This window comes from Amblyomma americanum, chromosome 10 (genome assembly GCF_052857255.1).
Source record: "Amblyomma americanum isolate KBUSLIRL-KWMA chromosome 10, ASM5285725v1, whole genome shotgun sequence".
Classification (NCBI taxonomy): Eukaryota; Metazoa; Arthropoda; class Arachnida; order Ixodida; family Ixodidae; genus Amblyomma; species Amblyomma americanum.
Window position 1 is genome coordinate 33,326,963 of NC_135506.1, and position 20,258 is coordinate 33,347,220.

A 20,258-nucleotide genomic window follows, 5' to 3' on the forward strand; every position below is an offset into this window, starting at 1 on the left:
ACGCACTGCAACGAGCAAAAGTTTTGTTACCTTCAAAAAATTTTTAGCTCCACGGGTGCGCAGTCGCATAGAGTATTTTTACTACAGCGGGGCTTACAAGCCCACAGTATCGCAATTGATAAAGCTATAGCTTTTAGGATAAATGCAGACACGGAAATGCGGCAAGACTTCTAAACATTCAGCCCGATGTCGAAATCTTGTATTTGCCCTAAACGTTTCATAAAAGCCTAATCTGATGCAGGTGGCGCTGAGGAGAACCCGTCGCTTCAGCCCGGCCTGTATTGACACCAGAGGGGCGCCTGTACAGCAGCACGTAAGAACGACGACGGAGTCGGTTGCTGTGCGCTTTCCGGTAGGCGCCGGCGGCGACTGCTATTGGTCGCTGTCTAAAGAGCGCATGATTTGGAGGATGAAGAGGAACAGATTGATGATGTCCAGGTATAGCGTCAGGGCTCCGAAGATGTAGTCCTCCGGGGAGACGGCACACTGCCTGTTGGAGCCACCCACGATGAGCTGCGTGTCCACCACGATGAACTGCGAAGTGCACAGAAGAGCCTTGCAAGCCCTCGCCTCGGCAGTTTCAACCAATGCAAGGGTCAATCAATCAATCAATCAATCAATCAAATCAATTAATCAATCAATCATTCAATGAATCAATCAGTTACCGTCTTCTCGTATGGGGCACTACCACCGCTATCAATTTGGCAAACATATTTATTGCACAGAAAAAATCGATCCGTGCCCTTGGAAGGTTTGAACAAATGCGAAGGCACGCATACTTTTCGATGCATTTATAGAGTACTGAGGGTGGATCACCTTTACGAAAACTAACTTGCGATTTATATGTACAACTAAATGAGGAAAAACCGTGAAAATTTTGAACGGACATATAGGGTCCTAAATCAAAATTTTGACCTCAGGAAAAAGCAACACAGGCTACCGAAGCTGAGAACAAATTACGGTGGGCAAAGCCTACAATCCCAAATACTCATGCTTTCAAACAAAAATAAGGATCCTGTTACCGTAAATGAACGGCACACATCACTTGGTGTATTCAAGCGCGCACTGACTGCGATGTAGAACTAAGTGGTTCTAATCAAGTGTCGTCAACGTCAAAATTTTTTTAGTTTCTTGAGTGCATGTTGCTGTTGTTTTTCATTCTTCCTATTTTTGAGCGTTTCTTTGAGTGCTTATTACTGATGTATTTTCCGTTTTTAATGTGTATCTTTTAGTGGAGAAAACAATTTCTTCTGTACGGTGTTGTTTCCCCTGCGTACAGGTTGTTTGGGGCCCTGAACCTAGACAGGTGCAAGGAAGCACCTTTTGTTTGGGGTGCTTTAGTTTCTGTATGAGGAAACTGAGAATAAACCTCAAGTTTCAAACTTCAAACTTCAGGTTACCCAGGCTCTATAGGAAGAAAACTTTCGCCTTTCTGTGCACCCTTTTTTGTTGTGGCTTCGTCCCTTGTAATTTCATGCGCATTACTTTAATTTTACGCTAAAACTATTCAGAACCCATTTTTCAAAATTGTCGCCTTAGCTTGACGAACAATTTGCATGTTTTATACTCCAGCACGCTGTATAGTTAGAATAACTTGGAGACCTCTTAACCCCACTGCCACCTGCGGCAATAAAGTGAAGTGTTCATCGCAACTCAAAGTTTGTATACTGCCGCCGATAGCTAAATATAGAAGTGAAATATGACACTTTCATCCCGCAAACTAGAAAAGGGAAAGGAGATGATGACGGAACCTTACACCACTTAGTCGCGAATTAAACTGAACAGAAATTCTTAAAAGACTTCTGTTCAGTATAATGGACAGCTAGGGACGAGAAAATAAAACCGAAGTGCGGGAAATTCAAAAATTAACTCACAAGGCAGAAGATCGCTGCTCCGCCGCAACTGTATACCATGAACAGCGTCTGAAAAATACATACGTGTAGTAAACCTATGCATGTGTGCATAAGCAGACAACATGCATACACTAATATGCCACGTACATGTCAAATTTTTAGGCATATGTGCACCCACAATAAAAGTTTATGGAACGTAATCCTTGCCAATAAACAAAGCAGGAATCTATTTATAAAAGCTAAGTTTTTTTTTTCTCTGCTCAACAGCCGAGTGGAATGGCCTTTACAGCAAGTGTGTATAAGTAGACAGGTTTGAGGCATCGCTTAAACTCAATCTATGAATTCCGTTCCTCACAGTTCGATTGTTACAAATTCCTTGTGCCATCCATCATGTTATTTCATGTGTAATATCATTTTCAACGTTGCTTTCTATTTGTAATAAGGGAGTAATTAGAATAAGGATAGAGTGGAATTTTGCTTAATGATTCTGATTGAGCCGAGATCCTTAAATTCTTGGTAAGTTATTGGGTGGACTTTGACTATGCATGTGAACAAATCTCGACGAAGAGGTAGGCGATTTTCTTCCTTAACCTTAAATAGCTTACTAACAGAACACACATGTCAACAAAGCACTTTAAAGTGCATCTTTTGGATTCATCAATGGTAATTATTGTTCTTGGTATTAGCGTGTATGCGCAACGATAAGAAATAATTAAATGCCGCTAAGAAAACACCCGCTACTAAAAACTGGGGCAACAGTAAAATGAAACATCTAAATGCACTATCGAAATGATCCTAATGAGTAAAACGGTATGAAAAGACAAGGACGTGAATGAACAAGCGCAACAACATGGATGATTACGGCATTAATCGTACCTTCGAGGGAAAAATAGAGACCACGATTCCGAAGATGAGCAGTATAATCATGAGCACCAATGTGATGCCCGTGCACGCTGTAAAGTCAATCTGCATATGCACATGATGGAAAGAAAAGATAAAAATAAAAGCTGATGACGCTATTCAACCAATAGGGAACTTCTCTCGGATGCGGTAGAGGTGCGGACCGCAGTAATTAAACGGGGCTCAGTATTACTCTTTAAGACTACTTATGCGTCGCCTAATTGAAATCGAATGGCATGACATATACAGAACGTGTCATACTTAGAGGGAACACGATAAATAGTTTAAATAGCTCTTGACTCGAGAAAAATAGGTTAATAGGTTTCACCGTCGAGAGAAAAACAGGCTGCAGAGAACCCGCGAGAAGCAGCCTGAAGGAGCGAAACTGGTTTATGGGTGTTTAACGTCCCAAAGGGACTCGGGCTATGAGGGACGCCGTAGTGAAAGGCTCCGGAAATTTCTACCGCCTGGGGTTCTTTAACGTGCATTGACATCGCACAGTACACGGGCCTCTTAATATTTTGCCTCCATTGAAATTAAACCATCGCGGATGGGATCGAACCCGCGTCTTTTGGGCCAGCGGCCGAGCGCCGTAACCACTCTGCCACCGCGGCGGCCGCAGCAGCCAAACTGCTTCTCCGTGAACCCTATACTGTTCTCTAGTCAAGAGCCGCTTTAACTATTTATCGCGTTCTCTATAATGTGCCAAATACTGCACATAGTGTCTGGCAGTGATTGGTCATCCGGCTCGTCTTGTGCGTGCACTGTCCGCCAACAGCGGAAACAAAGATGAGGCGTATAGACGGAGGCACGGACAAGGGCTATAGCAACTGAATTTGTTGAAGAAGCGGAATACAATAACACACAGCACGCCCAATGGCTGACCGGAACTCTCTGCCTTCGCGTATCGCAACTGCCAATGATCCGGATAAATTTTCCAATCTTATGTTGGTAAAATGTTTAGCGGAATTTCCCAAGGTGGAGTAGATTTGTAACAAGGGAGTAATTACTCACTGGCATCCACCCAAGCGCAGCCACACGACTAAGCCGCATACGGATGCGCTTTGGTGGATGCCAGTGTGTAATGACTCCCTTATTACGATCTGATTTCTAACAAAACTCCTGCTTAACTTCCTTACGTACGTTGTGCATTGTGCTTTGTTTGAATTGTACGTCTTGCTATTAATGATGACCCTTGTCTCAACATTTGAATGCTGTTTTTTTGTATGAATTTTTACCGGTTGGTTTTCATTTTAAAGCGATATAACTTTGAGACTCCCGTTCAGCGAAAAAGGCGGTGTCGATGTTTTGTCGAGGAACCCACGTCAAGGCGGCGTTGCGTCGAAGAATCCACTTCATATACTCTTTTATTGATGTGGCACAGTGGCGCCGGCATGCGGTGGCCACCGGAAAGCCTCCGCGATCTGATGAACCCCGCTGCCCCAACAGATGGCGCGCGAGGAGTGTAACGCTTTCTCGGTGGAGAACCGCCGTACAGTGAAGTTTTCTCGGTGCGGAACCCAAGTCCGGGTAACCTTCCTTTGTGGCCATGTGACTGCGTGTATGTGTTTAGTGCACTGCAGCGAGCATTGTGGTGTACCAATTGTGACAAATGAGTGAATGCGAACAAAGAACAGCGTGTCGGAAGAAAAACTGCTGAAGGTAGCCACTAACGCAATCGCTTCATACCCTTAAAAGCTTCGTACAACCCCCCCCCCCCCCACCCCTCCCCACTTATTTTCTTACTATGTGCTGCTCTCTTCAGGCTTTTGTTTCTTTTTTGTTTAGCCTTTACACTTTGAACGATGAATTATAACCAGTTAGCATTTCTATTCTAACGTCATATGATTTTTTTTTTTTGCGTTGTATTTGCGGCTTGTTTGCTATTTTTATCTACTCAGTCGTGAGGGCATTCAGGGGTATTTTGTAGAAACATAAATGAGGTGGGAAACAAAAGCCAAACAAACACTTTACAACGCAGCTGGAACGGTCGCATCTATGGCAAGTGGGATCAGAAGGATGCCTAATGATTTATCTCAATAGTCACCCTTCTGTGACATTGTCTAACTAAGTGGGTATCTTGCCTCCCGCTCCTCATAGCTGCGATTGTCCCGGCCCTTCGTTTAGAAATGTTGAAATGCTTGTTTGGTGTTTGTTGCCCACCGTATTTGTATGCGCAACATTTCTTCAATAAATTAAATTGATAGTCAGCGCTCTTCAGTAAATTAACTTGATAGTTAGCGCTCATCTGTTTCCGTCTATACCCCCTCCTTGCTACCGCTGTTGACGCACGATTAATAATTACCAACTAGCCCAGATTTCCACTTTTGTGGACGTACATGCTTGCATGGTCCTGTTAGCGAAGGTGCAAAGTGCGCCTGGAATATAGTTGCGTACTCCGTTTATTTACGTCCGCACCTGTATGTGAAAGTCCGCCTTCTTACGCTTAACATCAAGGGTGAGTTCAAGAGTCAAGTCAAGCGAGACTTTCCTGCACCTAAAAAAGTTATGCCTGAGTGTATGGCATACCTTTTTAAGCCGCTGGGGCTGACTGGGCATTGGCGCCACATCATATGTCTGGCATAACCCTTTATTTGAAGGGAGATCAGTATCGTTCAATACACACATGCTGGAAGCGGGGCAGAAATATAACGGGCTCTTTTGCTGGGCTGCAGAGCACGAGAAAAAGCACTATGGAAGCGAAGAGATCGAGTAAAAAAAAGTTTTTGCTATTGGAAAAAAAAATTACTCAGGGATTATTATTTTTCTCCACTGTGGCCTAAGCTTCGTTATATATTACCACCTTTCTTAAGGCAGAAGTAGTAGAGGAACCACTGTCCATGTGCAGGGCTTCCTCCGTGTGTTGAACTGAGAGAACAGTGCACACTGCCCTGAAGTCTACATCAGCCTCACTCATTTTGGATGGTTGTGTGTTTGCATAAGCCTTGCGAGGAACTTTCGTCAACCGTAAAAAAATTAACTATGAAAGAAAGGAAGTTCGCACGAAACAAAATACTGAAGGCTGCACCATATTAGGCCACACATATTCGAACGTACTGACGTTGATCACACTTCATTACACAGGGTAACCTGATATGAGATCGGATAATCATTAGCATCTACCCAGAAACATCCAAACGGCCACAAAGCAAAGCTGCAGAGCTTTAACAGAAGCTTCTCAATTGAAGAAAAATTCGTCGAGCTGTCGAGTACTTAGGCTACGCTGTTCCTGTCCTGGGTAGCGCAGCTTAGCCTTTGTGGCGGAATAACAAACATTGTTGCATTTGCAGAGACAAGTACTACTTGTGAACAAGCAATTAGATACTTACGGCCGTCTGCATTGCAAAAATCGTGAGCAAGATAAACACTCCCTGCGAAAAAGAGCGAAATACGTTGTTTAGATTCCAGCATTGGTGCGCTGTTCGTTGGGATGGGAAGCATCACCTTCACTAAACTTTAGATATTTCCTTTTAAAACAAGGCCTTGCACTCATTATGCACGGTAAAATATCGGAGGTTCGTTGTGAGAGGAGAAACACATCGCGCCAAAATACATGCGCTTTCGACAAGCTTGCAGGCAAAGCAACCTCTCCAGTGCACGGAACTTGTCGAAATAGACAAAATTTGTTAGGCCACAGCGCCGATGGTAACCGCGTTATCGAAATTGTAAAAACTGATATGGATGTTATTTACGGTGGGCTACACGCGTCTCAATAATTAAGAAGCCTAACAGTAATAGTTGAAAAAGTTAACTATTCAACATTAGTTAACCAGCCCGCTAGTTAGCACGTCTTAGCTTTATTACAATGTACTATACCGCTCACAATGCTATGTCGAAAAAATCGCTCTGCTAACTCAAAAAGCCTACTTTTAAAAATTGCCTAAAGTATTAGGCGAATCACCCTGTATATATAAGAAACGTTCAGAATGGCACACAACAAATGCTGTTTGTGACTGAGACCTCAGAACCAGCCACGGTTCTTCTGCTCACCGCAGTTATGCCTGCGGCCCACATGACTTCCTCGCGGCCGTAGAACCTGCACAGCAGAATGTGATACAACAATTATTCGTTACGCAGCAACTTTAACTTTATCCAGTACATCTATTCGCTAACTTAGGTGCGATTGCCTTCCGTTAGAGTAAAGTTCTTTAGATAGTCTATAGGCTGTCCATAGACTTCTGTCTATAATGTCTACAGACTCTATAAACAAACCCTAGAGAACAGTCTATAGGCAATACAAATCCTATAGACAGTATATAGACAATCTATAGATCTATGGCCATACACTTTCAGTAGACTTTTGTCTATACGCTCTCTATAGACTATGAATAGACAAAAAGAAATATCTATAGGAAGGCAATAGAGTATAAAAAGTCTGTAGACTGTCTATAGACCATTTTTGTAAGGGTGGCACCATTTCTAACACTCATGCGTTCGGATGGCAGGAAGTTTCTACGCAATGAAATACTGGAGATTTTGACGGCGTCAGTTCGTATAAACGGGAAGTTCCAATTAAGCTATCATTAATTAACCAGGTTCCGTCGCACAGTGATTTCGACTCCTGTTTGGATGGTAAACCAAAGATAAAACTTAATTCATTTCCATGTAGTGCTTAAACTGTAATCAGCTCAATGTTCTGCGTTCAGATGCGCTCAAATACTGGCCCTCTAGTTGGCCTATACGACTGCAGGATGTTTAAATAAAAACAAGTTCGTATGCTTGTTTGCTTGCTTGTGAAAGGTGTACCTGTGAAAGCGACACCTCCGTTTCATTGGCCTACAAAAATACCGCTTCTTTAAACGGGCTCTTTGGGATTAGAACGCTGCAATCAGTGGATATTGACAAACTTCAATTTGTCTTCATTTTCTTCTTAAAAGAACAAACTTGCGAGTTTTTTGACGAGACGAAGGATGGCACTCACACGCAAGTCCCGGCCATCGAAATCCCCGTCAGGATAGTCTAAGAATAAAAGAAAGAATGCGTTGTGCTGGAAACGATCGTATATAAGAAGCAATTTTTTTTAACAAAGCTTGCTTATCTCAGGGGCACATAGATGGCCTACAAAAGCAGAATTATAACGCATGCCAATTAGGATGAACATTAAGGCACACAGAGGTGCATTACACACGTGACTCAGTTCGTCCCCGAGCTCTTCACTTTTTTCTCTCTCTTCCTGCAGGCTCACATCCTCTTCTTTCTATTATTAGCTTCATTCTCTCCTTCCTGCAGGCTTTCCATAGACCGGTCTTTATCCTTGGCGCATTCTCCCTCGACATTGCTTACCCCCTCTCCTATGTGTCGTGGACAACAGGATGGCAGACAATAAACAGTGGATAGGCATCGAAAAATCCAAATACATCCTAAGCGTTTGAAAATGTTGGAAGCGATGGTTTTGCTCAGACCCCGACAGTGAGCTATGCACTGACATGATACAGCATACTTGAAGGACATCTTCATACTATATGTATATTTCATGGCAACCATTTATAGATTTGTGTTCATTTGAAATGTTAGCAAAAAAAGAGCGCAAGAGTTATTAAAGCGTTAGCACTTATCATGGAGGAAGGAAAACTCAGGAGAGGCCCTCGCCATCCGAGCTGCATGCCAGAATGTGTGCCGATAGTCGCGCTCTTTCGCAAGGACAACTGGGAGTATCTGGCTGCCAGCGCAGCCAATAGCAACGCTGGACGCAGTGGCGTCGTCTGCTGCAATGCCTGCTGCGCATGCGCAAGTGCGCTTTGATGGCGGCCAAGTAGGGAGGTAGGTGGCGCTGGGGTAGCCGGCTTCAAAGAATGTGACGTAACCGCCTCTCCTCTTTTTTTTTTACTTCCTCCATGGCTCTTATCAGCTCGTTCCTAACTTTCGCGCCGCCGTCAGCGTCCGCAGCGCCACCTGCCTCGGTTGGCGGGCGACAAAGTGCAGAGAGAAAAATCCTCTTCTCCACGTTTAGAGGACAGGAGGAAGAGGACAAAAGGAGGAAATAGTAGTAGGGGGAGAAGCGAATAAAGAGAAATCCCCGTCTCCACTTTTAGGGAAGAGAGAGGTTGGGGGAAGAGGGGTAGCCTGGTGGTTTGAGCGTTCGCCTCGGGCGTAGGAGGTGGTTGGTTCGAACACCACCGCCGGACAAACATAGGTACAAGCGTCCTCCGGCCCGGCGCCCGGTTTCTTTCTTTGCAACAGCTAACGCTCAAACATTCACTTTACACACTCTTAACCATCCTGTGGTGGTTACGAGGGTTTTGTTTTTGTTTGCAACAGAATCTGTCCCCATTTTAGGCACTTCTACTTGTAAGAGTTACTTCTTCCCCACGCCAATGTACAGCGGTGCGTCTCAGATAATTTCTTCTATCTACAATTATTCACGCAGCTTCAACTCAACTGGGCCGTTGAATCCGAAGCACACTAACCGGAAGGAGCACCTGATTGATATAATTGCAGTGAGGTAAATGCGACGTCTGCGTCCGACGATGGTTATTAATTATCTATACGGTTTAATAAGTCTCAGCGCATACCAGGTGCTCAGGTAGGCGCAACCACCTCTAAGTGCCCTGTTAAGCGTTTCGTCTGGAAAAATCAAGTTTTCTACACTTACGAAACCGAAGAGGAGGAAGAAGTTCTGCGGGAAAGAGCGGGCGACGTTCGGGCAGCAGGTCAGAACTAGAAGCAGAGCAAAAGAGCCGATGCTGCAAAGAGAAGGGACGTGTCAGTTCCACTCGAAGTGACGCTATCTCTATTCAGATTTTGTCATTGAATGCGTAAATACAATGCTAGCTTGGTCAACCAAACAAATTCATTAAAGGACAGTATCTCGAGGTTCTGAAAACTCCACTATATTTCTGAAATATAGAGGGGAGATGCCTTTCAAAAACATGCCTCCCGAAAACTGTCCATATGTATGTCAGATGAATATTTCTGCGTACAGAAACAGGTTCGCGAGTTTCTTTGACGATCGGCGAGGAGTGCTCATGTCACACAGTCGCCTGCTCTTGGCGGCGTGCGCTGCTGAACCGTAACAAGCTTTTGTGAGCCTCCGTGATCACCACTTCAGTTTTCAGACCCACAGTTCTCGTCATTTTGCACAGTGTGAATGCACCCCGCAATTGAAATTAAAACTGCGTTCATATTATGTTACTGTGTAATCGTGTAACTGTTACGCGGCACATCAAGTTCTCGTAGTAATGTCATGAAAGCAATGAATTGAAAGCAATAAGATATAGCTCCGAACATTAGTGAGTGTCAGTAGCAAAAAAACATGTATTTAATATCGAATTTTTGAAGAGTAACTTTTTCGCGATGGGGAAACGTTTCCTTGTTGAGCCTATATTCGAGCAAGGTCTAACGAAGCAATATCAGTGAGCCTTCTTGCTATGGCGCGCAAATTGATTTCGGAAATCAAGGACTCATATGCTTCTTTTCGTTAGTTCAAAAAATTATGAGTTACTCGGGAGCTCGATACAACTAGGCTAAACTGATACTCAAACTAGAGGGTTGTGGCTATAGTGCAGATGAGCCAGCTCAGGCGTACCCCAAACCACTGTGTTGTGGTAAGCGTTCGACCCAACCCGACCACTGAGCATGCCCAGCTGGGCATACCTAACCAGTTCTGTGCCTGCTGGCACCGGGCTGGACGGTATGCGTCTACAGCGCTAATACATCTGCGCTTTGTTAAAGCCCCCTTTTGGCAACGGCACCTTTCTCGAAGCTTCCCGAAGATCCCAAAAACTAACCACTCACCCGGCACCCATCATTACGAGTCCTTGAGTCTTTGCAAACTTTGTGAGTTCCGGCCTGCGAAGAAAAAGGTATAAAATGTGGGGAAAAGGTGCGATGTTTACGGCAGAGCTGGCAGTTTAGAAACGCTCCTAGTGGCATTTTGAGCGCTGGTGACCCGGACACACTTTGTAAGCGAAGGTCCAGCAAAAACATGGCTCAAAGTCCGCCCAATCGCCTAATAAAGAGCGCGAGGAGAAGGACTCTGTTCTCGATGGTCGAGGTGAAAGCTGAGCCGAGCCGTGACTGAGCAATCAGATGGAGAACGTTGTACGCAAGAGGAAGAATGAACTTTCGCACTCTGCAACAGTCGTTTGCACGCTTGATTGAGCGGGAGGCTTTTGTAGATTTTCGTACTGTCACCTGCTACAGAGCAGACGTATCGTGGTTATGGTTCACATCGAACACAGATAACACCACAGATAAGTCACGTAAAGGAGTCATGAGGCTCAGTAATATGACCAGTAGTAGGTCTGGTGAGCCCCGCCTCATTATACACCACCATAATCATCTTCACTATTCGTTATCTGCAAAGACCCTCTGCAACCTTGACTCCCTCAATGCTGACACTATAGACCTTGTAACACACTACCAGAACGGCCTCTAAACGTTTTTTTTTCTTTTTTTGCCCCCGATTTCTATGGCACTCATCCTTGCTCAGTGAACAAGACACCACATACCACTAGACTTCCTCCTGACCGCCGGAAACGAGATAAACTAAACTACGCTTCCACAAACCTGCTCAGGCGATCTGAGAGAGCAGCAGGTAGTGCGTAGAATCCCAAGTGAAACCTCAGGTTTTCCTTGGCGAGGCTTAGTGCACCGCATCGATGGTTTATGGGTTAATGAGGTTTAAAGTCTCAAAGCGACTCAGGCTATGAGAGACGCCGCAGTGGAGGCCTCCGGGTAATTTCGACCACCTGCGGGTTCTTTGGAGCGACAAGATTTGGAGGATATCCCGGTAAAGTGGTTAGAAAAAAAAACACATGAAGGAACGGTTACACAGAAAAAGCGCACTTTGTTATGTGACGGTCACCCAGCCAAGCGATGAACGAGCGGCGCTACAGGCATTCACTACGACACCGGTTCGGAACTTCAATAACCTAGTCGGCTCAGTGGATAACGCACGTTATACACTATCGTTCAGCTCCACGTTACTGATGTGCGAAGTTTGTGGGCAATGAAAACACGTCAGTGTTTGTATGCCGTTCTATAAATGAATTTTAGCACAATCAGGAAACCCTGCCGCAGTGGCTCAGCGGCAAGGGCGCTCGGCTACTGATCCGGAGTTCTCGGGTTCAGACTCGACCGCGGCGGCTGCGTTTCGATGGAGGCGAAACGCTAAGGCGCCCGTGTGCTGTGCGATGCCAGTGCACGTTAAAGATCCCCAGGTGGTTGAAATTATTCCGGAGCCCTCCACTACGGCACCTCTTTCTTCCTTTCTTCTTTCACTCTCTCCTTTATCCCTTCCTTTACGGCTCGGTTCAGGTGTCCAACGATATGTGAGACAGATACTGCGCAATTTCCTTTCCCCAAAAACCAATTATTATTATTATTATTATTATTATTATTATTATTATTATTATTATTATTATTATTAATCAGGAATGCAAACTCACCTATGTATTTCTCATTCAGTTTCCCAAAGAGACCACTCATTCAATAATTCATGTGGAGTGGAAAGCGGATTCGATTTTGTACAAACTTAGGAAGTGAAAATTGCATGTTTATGAATTCTACAAAAAAAAACCATGTTTGTCAGTGTGCTCTTAACGCGCGGTTTGTTATAACGTTGTAATCGTTGAATTCACTACAACAAAACTGAATCTATATGCCCGAGCTTAAACAAATTTTCAAGTCAAACACTCGAAGCCGCTTTACTCACACCAACACAAACGCAGCGATGATGCCGAACGTGATCAAAAGTTGCACGCACAAGATCGCGTAGACCTTCCTGATGAAGCCTGCGACAAAGGAAGAACACCTCTTCTGTGATCGTTACAAGTGACTTCATGTGTAAAAGTGTGTTACAAGTGACTTCAAAAACTGGCTTAGCAATGAGCGTACCTATTCGGATGTATTTGTCGGCGAACGGGTTCGGGCTGGCAGGCAGGCCGACTTCGGCATCGGAGGGTCTCCTGAACTGCATGTCGGACTTAAATTTGGGTGGGTGGTCCAAGCGACAATCTGGATACAAGCAAAAGAAAAAGCATGAAAGGTAAGCCTCAGCACTAGAGAAACACATAGGCATTGAAGCGAAGTTGAAATTTTATTGAATGCAACATTGTGTATCCTGTGGAATTGTCTGATGTATTGAGTGTTAGGAGAATGAAGGTAACTTTACGGTTGCTACGAATCTCTCCAAAAATTCCACCTGTGTAGCAAGTCATCCAGCCCCCTTCACCTCATAGATGTCACATAACTCCTTAAGCAAACCTTTAAAATTTTTCTTTCTTCACATAAGCTTTCCTTGCTTGAGAGAAACTGGTCGCCTCCCTCGTTTATAAATCCAATAAAACCTATTAAAAGAAATCAATCTCTGCTACTGTTTCTGTTTTCATCTCCATCCCGTAGCGTGTCAACTATAGACGGTGCATAACACACACGGTCCATGCTGCCAAAGTTTGTTTCCGATGTACTACCCGGCCACAGCTCTTCACTCGTCTCTATGAAGCCGTTAAGCAAAGCAAACCGGATAACAGTACATATGCAAAATAATCATGATAGAAGTTTAACAGTTTAAGCCTCTAAACTGCACGTAAAAGCAGTAGCGAAAGGTTCTGTACGACTTCCGAATGTTTTCCACATCCCCCTACCCACATCCCACTTCCACATCCCCCTACCCTGATTCTGAGAAGTTAAAGCAGCACCTTTACAATTAACGACACTCACTTCACGTGAGCGCGCTTTTAAAGGCGGACGTGGGTCACAACCATATGTGTTACATCGTGTGCGCACAGTACGGTCTCAAGAAAATCAGCCCCCGAGCCACCCTGAACCATCGTACAACCTAGGAGTGAAGTGCACCTATCACAGAAAGCACAGTAGGCAACGCTTTAAGATACTTCACCTACCTCCTACCTAGGGAACACGGCAGCCTATGAATGTGCCCGAGGATTTGTCTACCGGGCACAGAGCGACCAGTGCACCTGGTACAGGAGGAAGCGCCTGGTAATCTACAATAAAATCACCCTCCACTATCGAAACGATCGTCTCAAATACCCTCCACCCCCGCCCAAATCTCTCAACAAAGCAGAGCAGGATGCCTGGCGGCAACTTCAAACGGGTACATTCCCAAATCATTATATCTACTCCCTGATGTATCCCGCGGAATGCAATTCCCGCTGCACTCCCTGCAATCATTCTAAAGCAAACCTCAATCACATCCTATTCGAGTGCCCAGAGGCCCAACCACTTTTGAGCTGCCAGATCTCGAACAAAATTCAGTGGGAGACTGCGTTGCCCAGCCCTGACCCGGAGGTACAACTCCGGGTAGCGGGTTGGGCCCTGGAGGTAGCAATGAAGCATGGACTTCAAGCCACCTAGCGCCATCGAGAGGGCCCACGCGCTGTCTAAACCTAATCCCTAACCTCTGCCCTATTTGTCACATGACAAATAAAAGTTTGTTATTCATCCTCCTCCTTCGCGTGATCCGGCGAACAATCTGGTTTCCGATCGATGAGGTTGCACTTCAAAACAGGCGGCTGTGCAAGCGAGGACAAAACAGGTACAGAAATACGCAAGCCTTTTATCAGAGTTACGCAGGACAATTGGCGATAGCCGAAATCGTATGAGGGCCCTGATCGCCCACTGCAGAGGCCTTCTTGGAGCTGTGGCTCTTTTCACAGTGGTTTAATAATGCCCGTGCCATTTCTGAAATTCACACTACACCATGAGCATGTAGTTTAAGGGACAAGAGTATCCATGTCCCGTCAATGGGATATACGCGTATTAGCGTCAGGTCTGCCAAGAATCGCCCCAGTTGGCTACCGGAAGTTAAATTACGTAAGTGAGCTCATTTTAATATTCGTAAGTACGACCTCGTACCACCGTCTAAAAGTAGAGATGCTGGCTTCACTATCGATTTGACTATCGGCTTCACTATCTTCACTATCGGCTTCACTATTGACTTCAAGCGTCCGCGAGTTTTATCTTCCCAGTAGGTACGCTACTCTCCTCGCTGTTCTTAATTATTAATCCGGCACCGGCGAAAAGGTTTGCATAAGGTTTCGAAAAGGGAGCACATGAGTCTTAAGCACTAACAGAAAAGTGGCCTTCGGCGGGACGGCACACCCGGAAAGATCGAAAACATCCCTACCAACGAAAGACCTCTCGGACAGTCTTCACAATCTTATTTCTCTACGATTCAGCTCCAAACGCGTCTGCCTATTGTACGGTTTGAGAAAAAAAAAGTGTATTGCCTTCAACAGCCCGCGTAAGCGACAGACGAAGGCCAACAAAACGCGATGAACGCTCGAGCTCTCCTGGACGCATTGCCATTTCTGGACGAGCTGTCGGGCAGTTCACGCTGCCTATCTGTTAACTGCCACGGGTCGGGAGCCCGGATCTTCGCTTACCTTCGGAAGACGCTGTTGACGTACACCGCTGCAATCCGCTTCTCGAGGCGAGGGACTAGGCAGTCGGTGCGTCTTCGTCCTCTTCTTTTCCTCTGCGCTGGTCGGACAAAGTTCCAGCTTTCTTTTTCTTTCTCGACTACACGCTTTCGGTATCAAATATAGAGAGAGGGAACTATGTAACAATAAAATAAGCAAATAAGTAAACGTTTGTCATCGTAGGCGACCATCTTATTACGTACAAAATCCCCACGCTGGCTGTAGCCTCCCGCGCACGGCAAGCCATGGAGCGGAAACTGATGGCAGGGCAATTAGAGGGACAACCAATAGTCCCACGAGGCCCTTGAGGGGTGGCGGATGGGTGGTTGGTTGGGGTGTTTGCACACTTCGAGAGCATGTGGTATACAGTATCAGGAGCCCTGTGCAAAACCTTCATGACGGAGGGGTGTTGTGGGGGTGACAAATAATAATAATAATAATAATAATAATAATAATAATAATAATAATAATAATAATAATAATAATAATAATAATAATAATAATAATAGGTTTTGGGGGAAAGGAATTGGCGCAGTATCTCATATATCGTTAAACACCTGAACCGCGCCTTAAGAGAAGGGATAAAGGAGGGAGTGAAAGCAGAAAGGAAGAAAGAGGTGCCGTAGTGGCGGGCTCCGGAATAATCCCGACCACCTGGGTATCTTTAACGTGCACTGACATCGCACAGCACACGGGAACCTTAGCGTTTTTCCTCCATAAAAAAGCAGCCGCCGCGGTCGGGTCCGAACCCGGTAACTCCGGATCAGTAGCCGAGCACTCTAACCACTGAGCCACCGCGGCGGGTCTCTCGCAATCCGCTTCGTCTGTTGCACACGCGCCTCATCAGGTCCATGACCATGGGGATTTAGTGCTGAGGCAACTGTATCGCGCAATCTAATTTGCAGTCGTATTGGATATAGAGCCCGAAGACACGGCCGGATCCTGTCCTTGTGGTGTATAGCTAGACCGCTGAGGCATACCGTGAGGCATATGTCCTGTTCTGCGGCCGTGATTGCACAATGAGCTCCTCCTACGTTTTGCTAGAGCATTACAAGCCGATGCGCTGCACGTCGCGTACAGTGGTGTCCGTTGCCCTATGTAACGCATTCTCCACGCCTCAATTCGAGCCCTTCGTGGTTCATACGGTAATATCGCTCGCGCAGACGGCGTGCCTTATGTGGTCGATGGTACTGAGTGACCGGGAGACCCACCATTGTCAAAAGCTGTCAGTGATATCCTCAGCTTGCGTTACAGCTGTCACCAACTGACCACAGCTTATCATCAGCATGGGCCCAGGGGCAAACCCCCTGGGATCTTTACTTTTTCAAAGGGCCAGCCAACCATATATGGACTGGGAAATTGCTCCACCTTATGTTACGCTTGCCTACAGCTCTTTCCGCCGCGACACAGCTGTCTTTTGGCCGTTTTATCGTTTGTTCACCTGGCATATCCCTAGGGCCTGTATGCATCGATACTGACTGCTGGCGCCTCAACTACACAGTATGCACGAGATTTCACTACCTGTAAGCTTAGCTCACGCGCCACCTAATTCGCCAGCGCCCACATCTCCTCGTCGCAACCAATGAGCAGCCGGTTTATGTCTGCCGGCATCGGCCGGGAAGTCTACGTCTTCCCGGGGTAGCTCGTCCTCCTGTGGTGTCTATCCCGCCGGTTCGGACTCGCTAAATAGCTATTCTCCCCATACATTGGCCATTCCCGCGCGCTACACCAGGTGATCGATATGACCTTCGGGATTGGCCCGCTCAATTTTCCCACATCGTATACTCGCCTAGCGGCTGACGCTGTTGATGCTCTTCTGTTCAAGCCATACCAGACAGCTGACGAGCATCCATCTAAGCACGGCGAATGTGTTATGGTCGAAGGGGGGTCATGCACAATGACACCTGCAGGCAAAGAGGAAGATGAACAGCGGTTGCCTCATTGGGATTATCTACTGAACCTTGGCCAATTCCCCTGCGTGGGTATGTGCCATGCTTACTAAGGAGAAGAAGTGTTGGGCTCCGCTTCCTCCTAGCTGCTCGGCTACATATGCCTGTCTTTTGTAAATGCACTATGCACTACCATTTTCCGCTAAGTACGTTTTTCATATGATGCTTCGGTCAAATATCTTTCATATGTTATAGTTCAGAGCGGCTGCCGCAGCCAAGCAGGGCATCAAAATGAGGTAGGGGGATGGGGGTGATCTGCAGGGTTGCAGCACCGGGTGAATGGTCTGTGCGGCGGTCCTGAAGGTGGGCGGAGCCTCACTGTCGACTTCAATAATAAAGAGCAGCCTTACGGCTACTCAAGAAAGCTATACAGCTGCCACTGCAACTTCGTAGTTTAAGAAATATTCTTGGTGTGGGGTTCGAATCCGGGACCATCGCTTCACGGGAGCAGTCTCTCTACCAACTGTCGAGCGCCGAGCACTGCAAGGAGTTCTGTGCCACCTGAAGTCCCTAGATCAGCTCTTATCTAGGGACTTAGTGCCATCTGGTGCAAAGTATACGCTAGCGACTGCAGCGCAAAAAAAAAAAAACACGTGCGGAAATATTAAATATGTTTACACTATTTGAGCTCGGCCAGCTCGGCTCACTGCACTACTAGGGTGTGTAGCAGGGACTGCTCTATTTAAAAGAAATAAACATAGCATCTATCCACTCATACAAGGTTGGAAGGCCGAAGCGCCAATGTCATTCCGTGGCAGAATATAATCCTGATAATGACAGGGGATAAATAACCAGCCGAGAAATTCGTACAGAACATTTTGCGTCACTTTATGCCAATAAATACTGATGGATAACTTTAGATGCTCAAGGAGCTGTGCGGACAACCGTTTGGTCTTCAGTGCCCATTACCCGCCGCGGTGGCTCAGTGGTTAGGGCGCTCGGCTACTGATCCGGAGTTCCCGGGTTCGAACCCGACCACGGCGGCTGCGTTTTCATGGAGGCAAAATGCTAAGGCGCCCGTGTGCTGTGCGATGTCAGTGCACGTTAAAGATCCCCAGGTGGTCGAAATTATTCCAGAGCCCTCCACTACGGCACCTCTTTCTTCCGTTCTGCTTTCACTCCCTCCTTTATTCGTACCCCTACGGCGCGGTTGGATGTATGGTTGGAAATAACTATTATTACACGAAAAAAAGAAATCTTCCAAAGTGGCGCCCTACTGGTCCAGGAGTCCACGGGCTAGTGCTACACATAAATTCTGATCCACCAGCCATACCTGGCAGGCGGGCTGGGCGGTCCGTAAAGCAGCCTCCCAGGAAGAATGAGTGGAATTTGGGATGGGGGTACTGCGCGTGGGGAAGGACATTTCCAAAAGTAGTGGAAAACTGGATATTGGTTCGCCAGAGGTGTTAGAATGAGGAGGGAAGCTGCGGTAAAAGCACGGGAGACAGGGGGGGGGGGGGGGGGGGGGTGAAATAAAGCAGGCCGTCTGTAATTGTTGCCATGTGGAGCTGGACAAGGGCTACAAGGTATTTTGGGGTGGTGGCAATGTAATGCGGCTGAGTTTATAAAATGTGGTGATTTGGTGATACGTATAAAGTACCGATGGGGCCTCTTGCGCTGGGTTGGGTGCCTGGTCGTCCGAGGTCCTGGCAGGCAGTTCTCGGACCAGCGCATGAACGCGCTCATTACCGGGGATCGAGGCATGGCCAGGGATCCACTTCAGAGTAACCGTTCGGTCGAGAGAGGTGGCTGTGGCAAGAATACGGTGTGTGGCCGGCGTCGCCACGCCCTTTAGGTAGTGGCGGTATGCGGCATGAGAATCTGTGCTAATTTAGGTTATGTTTTTGTCAATGGTGGAGTGGGCCAGCGCAAGTGCGATGGCGGCTCCTTCCGCCTCCGCAGGTGAATTAGTTTCGGATAGTGGCGGCGGCCCCCACAGTGCCGTCTCCACTGGCTGCGACTGCCGTGAAGAATCCTGCTTTAGAATTTTCTGCCACGTCGACATAAAGAATATCGGAGCAGTTGCTGTATGTTTTGGTGTAATAGCTCGCTCGAGCCTGCCGCCTGCCCTGATGGAGGCTTGCGCGGTAGGGGCTTCTGATATATGTTCAGGTGTCCGCCGAGACGAGACAGACACTGCGCCATTTACTTTCCCCCAAACCCAATTTTCAAATTTCAAGTTGTCAGCAGCCGAACCCGAAAGCGCCTCATTCACAGCTGCGGTTGAAAATTTATGGTATACCGAAGCCTCAAAAATGAGTTCAAGTAGAATAAACACTGATGCTGATATACGAATCTGTTCATTTATTTATACAGCGCTTACAACCTGGGCTAAAGAAAGAGTTGCTGGCCAGGGGGGAGCTACAGTTTTACCTCGTGGTACGAATCTAACGCGCAGCATGCATGCATTCAGTGTGCTTATTCGCTCTGGCCTGTCGGTCCCAAGGAACTCATTTGTCAGTCGATGGATAACGAAAACGGTTCAGCTTAAGGACAACGCAGCGAGCTATGGAAAGAAAAATTGTAGGCGCAACGTTAAGACACCGGAAAAAGGCAGAGCGGGTTAAGGAACAATGCAGGTAATGGAATCCTAGTCGAAATCAAGAGGAAGAGATGGGCTTGGGAAGGGCATGTAACGCGAAGACAAGATAACCGCTGGTCCTTAAGGGCATCATAATGCATACCAAGAGAAGGCAAGCGTAGCAGGGGCGGCACAAGGTTAAGTGCACGGATGAGAATAAGAAGTTTGCGGAAATATGTGGCCGCAGTAGGCAAATGTCACTGTTAATTGGAGAGACATAGTAGAGGTTTGACCTGGAGTGGGCGTAGTCAGGCGAAAAATGATGATGATGAGGTCGATGGATGCTGAAAGAGAGTCGTCATACATTAAAAAGTGACATCATTACCCTTCACATAAGATTAGATTGACGCAATGAAAATACTTGCCATTTTACTGCCGAAAACACTGTATTGGTAGAATTACTTGAGCTTGTTTGAACACATAGATTTGGCATCTGGTATGCATGTTCGTGCCATAGACTTTGCCAATAATTGTTCTGCATACCCTGACGCATTCTAGGAAGCTGTGAGAAAGATGTGCAGAATTAATTAGTGCTTCTACAAGTAACAATCTGGGCGTGCATTTAAGCAGCTGCCAAAAGCACTAGAGGGTA

At 46.4% G+C, this 20,258-nt stretch overlaps 1 protein-coding gene across 1 annotated transcript; it reads right to left on the minus strand.

Moving 5' to 3' along the window:
• Positions 1-133: 133 nt before the first annotated feature.
• On the minus strand, positions 134-15,191 carry LOC144107827 (protein lifeguard 3-like). The gene is made up of 11 exons (XM_077641035.1): positions 15,101-15,191; positions 12,591-12,710; positions 12,409-12,487; positions 10,488-10,541; positions 9,346-9,436; positions 7,675-7,712; positions 6,744-6,789; positions 6,083-6,124; positions 2,730-2,819; positions 1,875-1,922; positions 134-534 (listed from the first exon to the last, which is right to left on the minus strand). Exons 2-11 carry the CDS (start codon positions 12,670-12,672, stop codon positions 373-375), a joined length of 732 nt encoding a protein of 243 aa, XP_077497161.1. The 5' UTR covers positions 12,673-12,710; positions 15,101-15,191; the 3' UTR covers positions 134-372.
• Between the last annotated feature and the right edge of the window lie 5,067 nt (positions 15,192-20,258).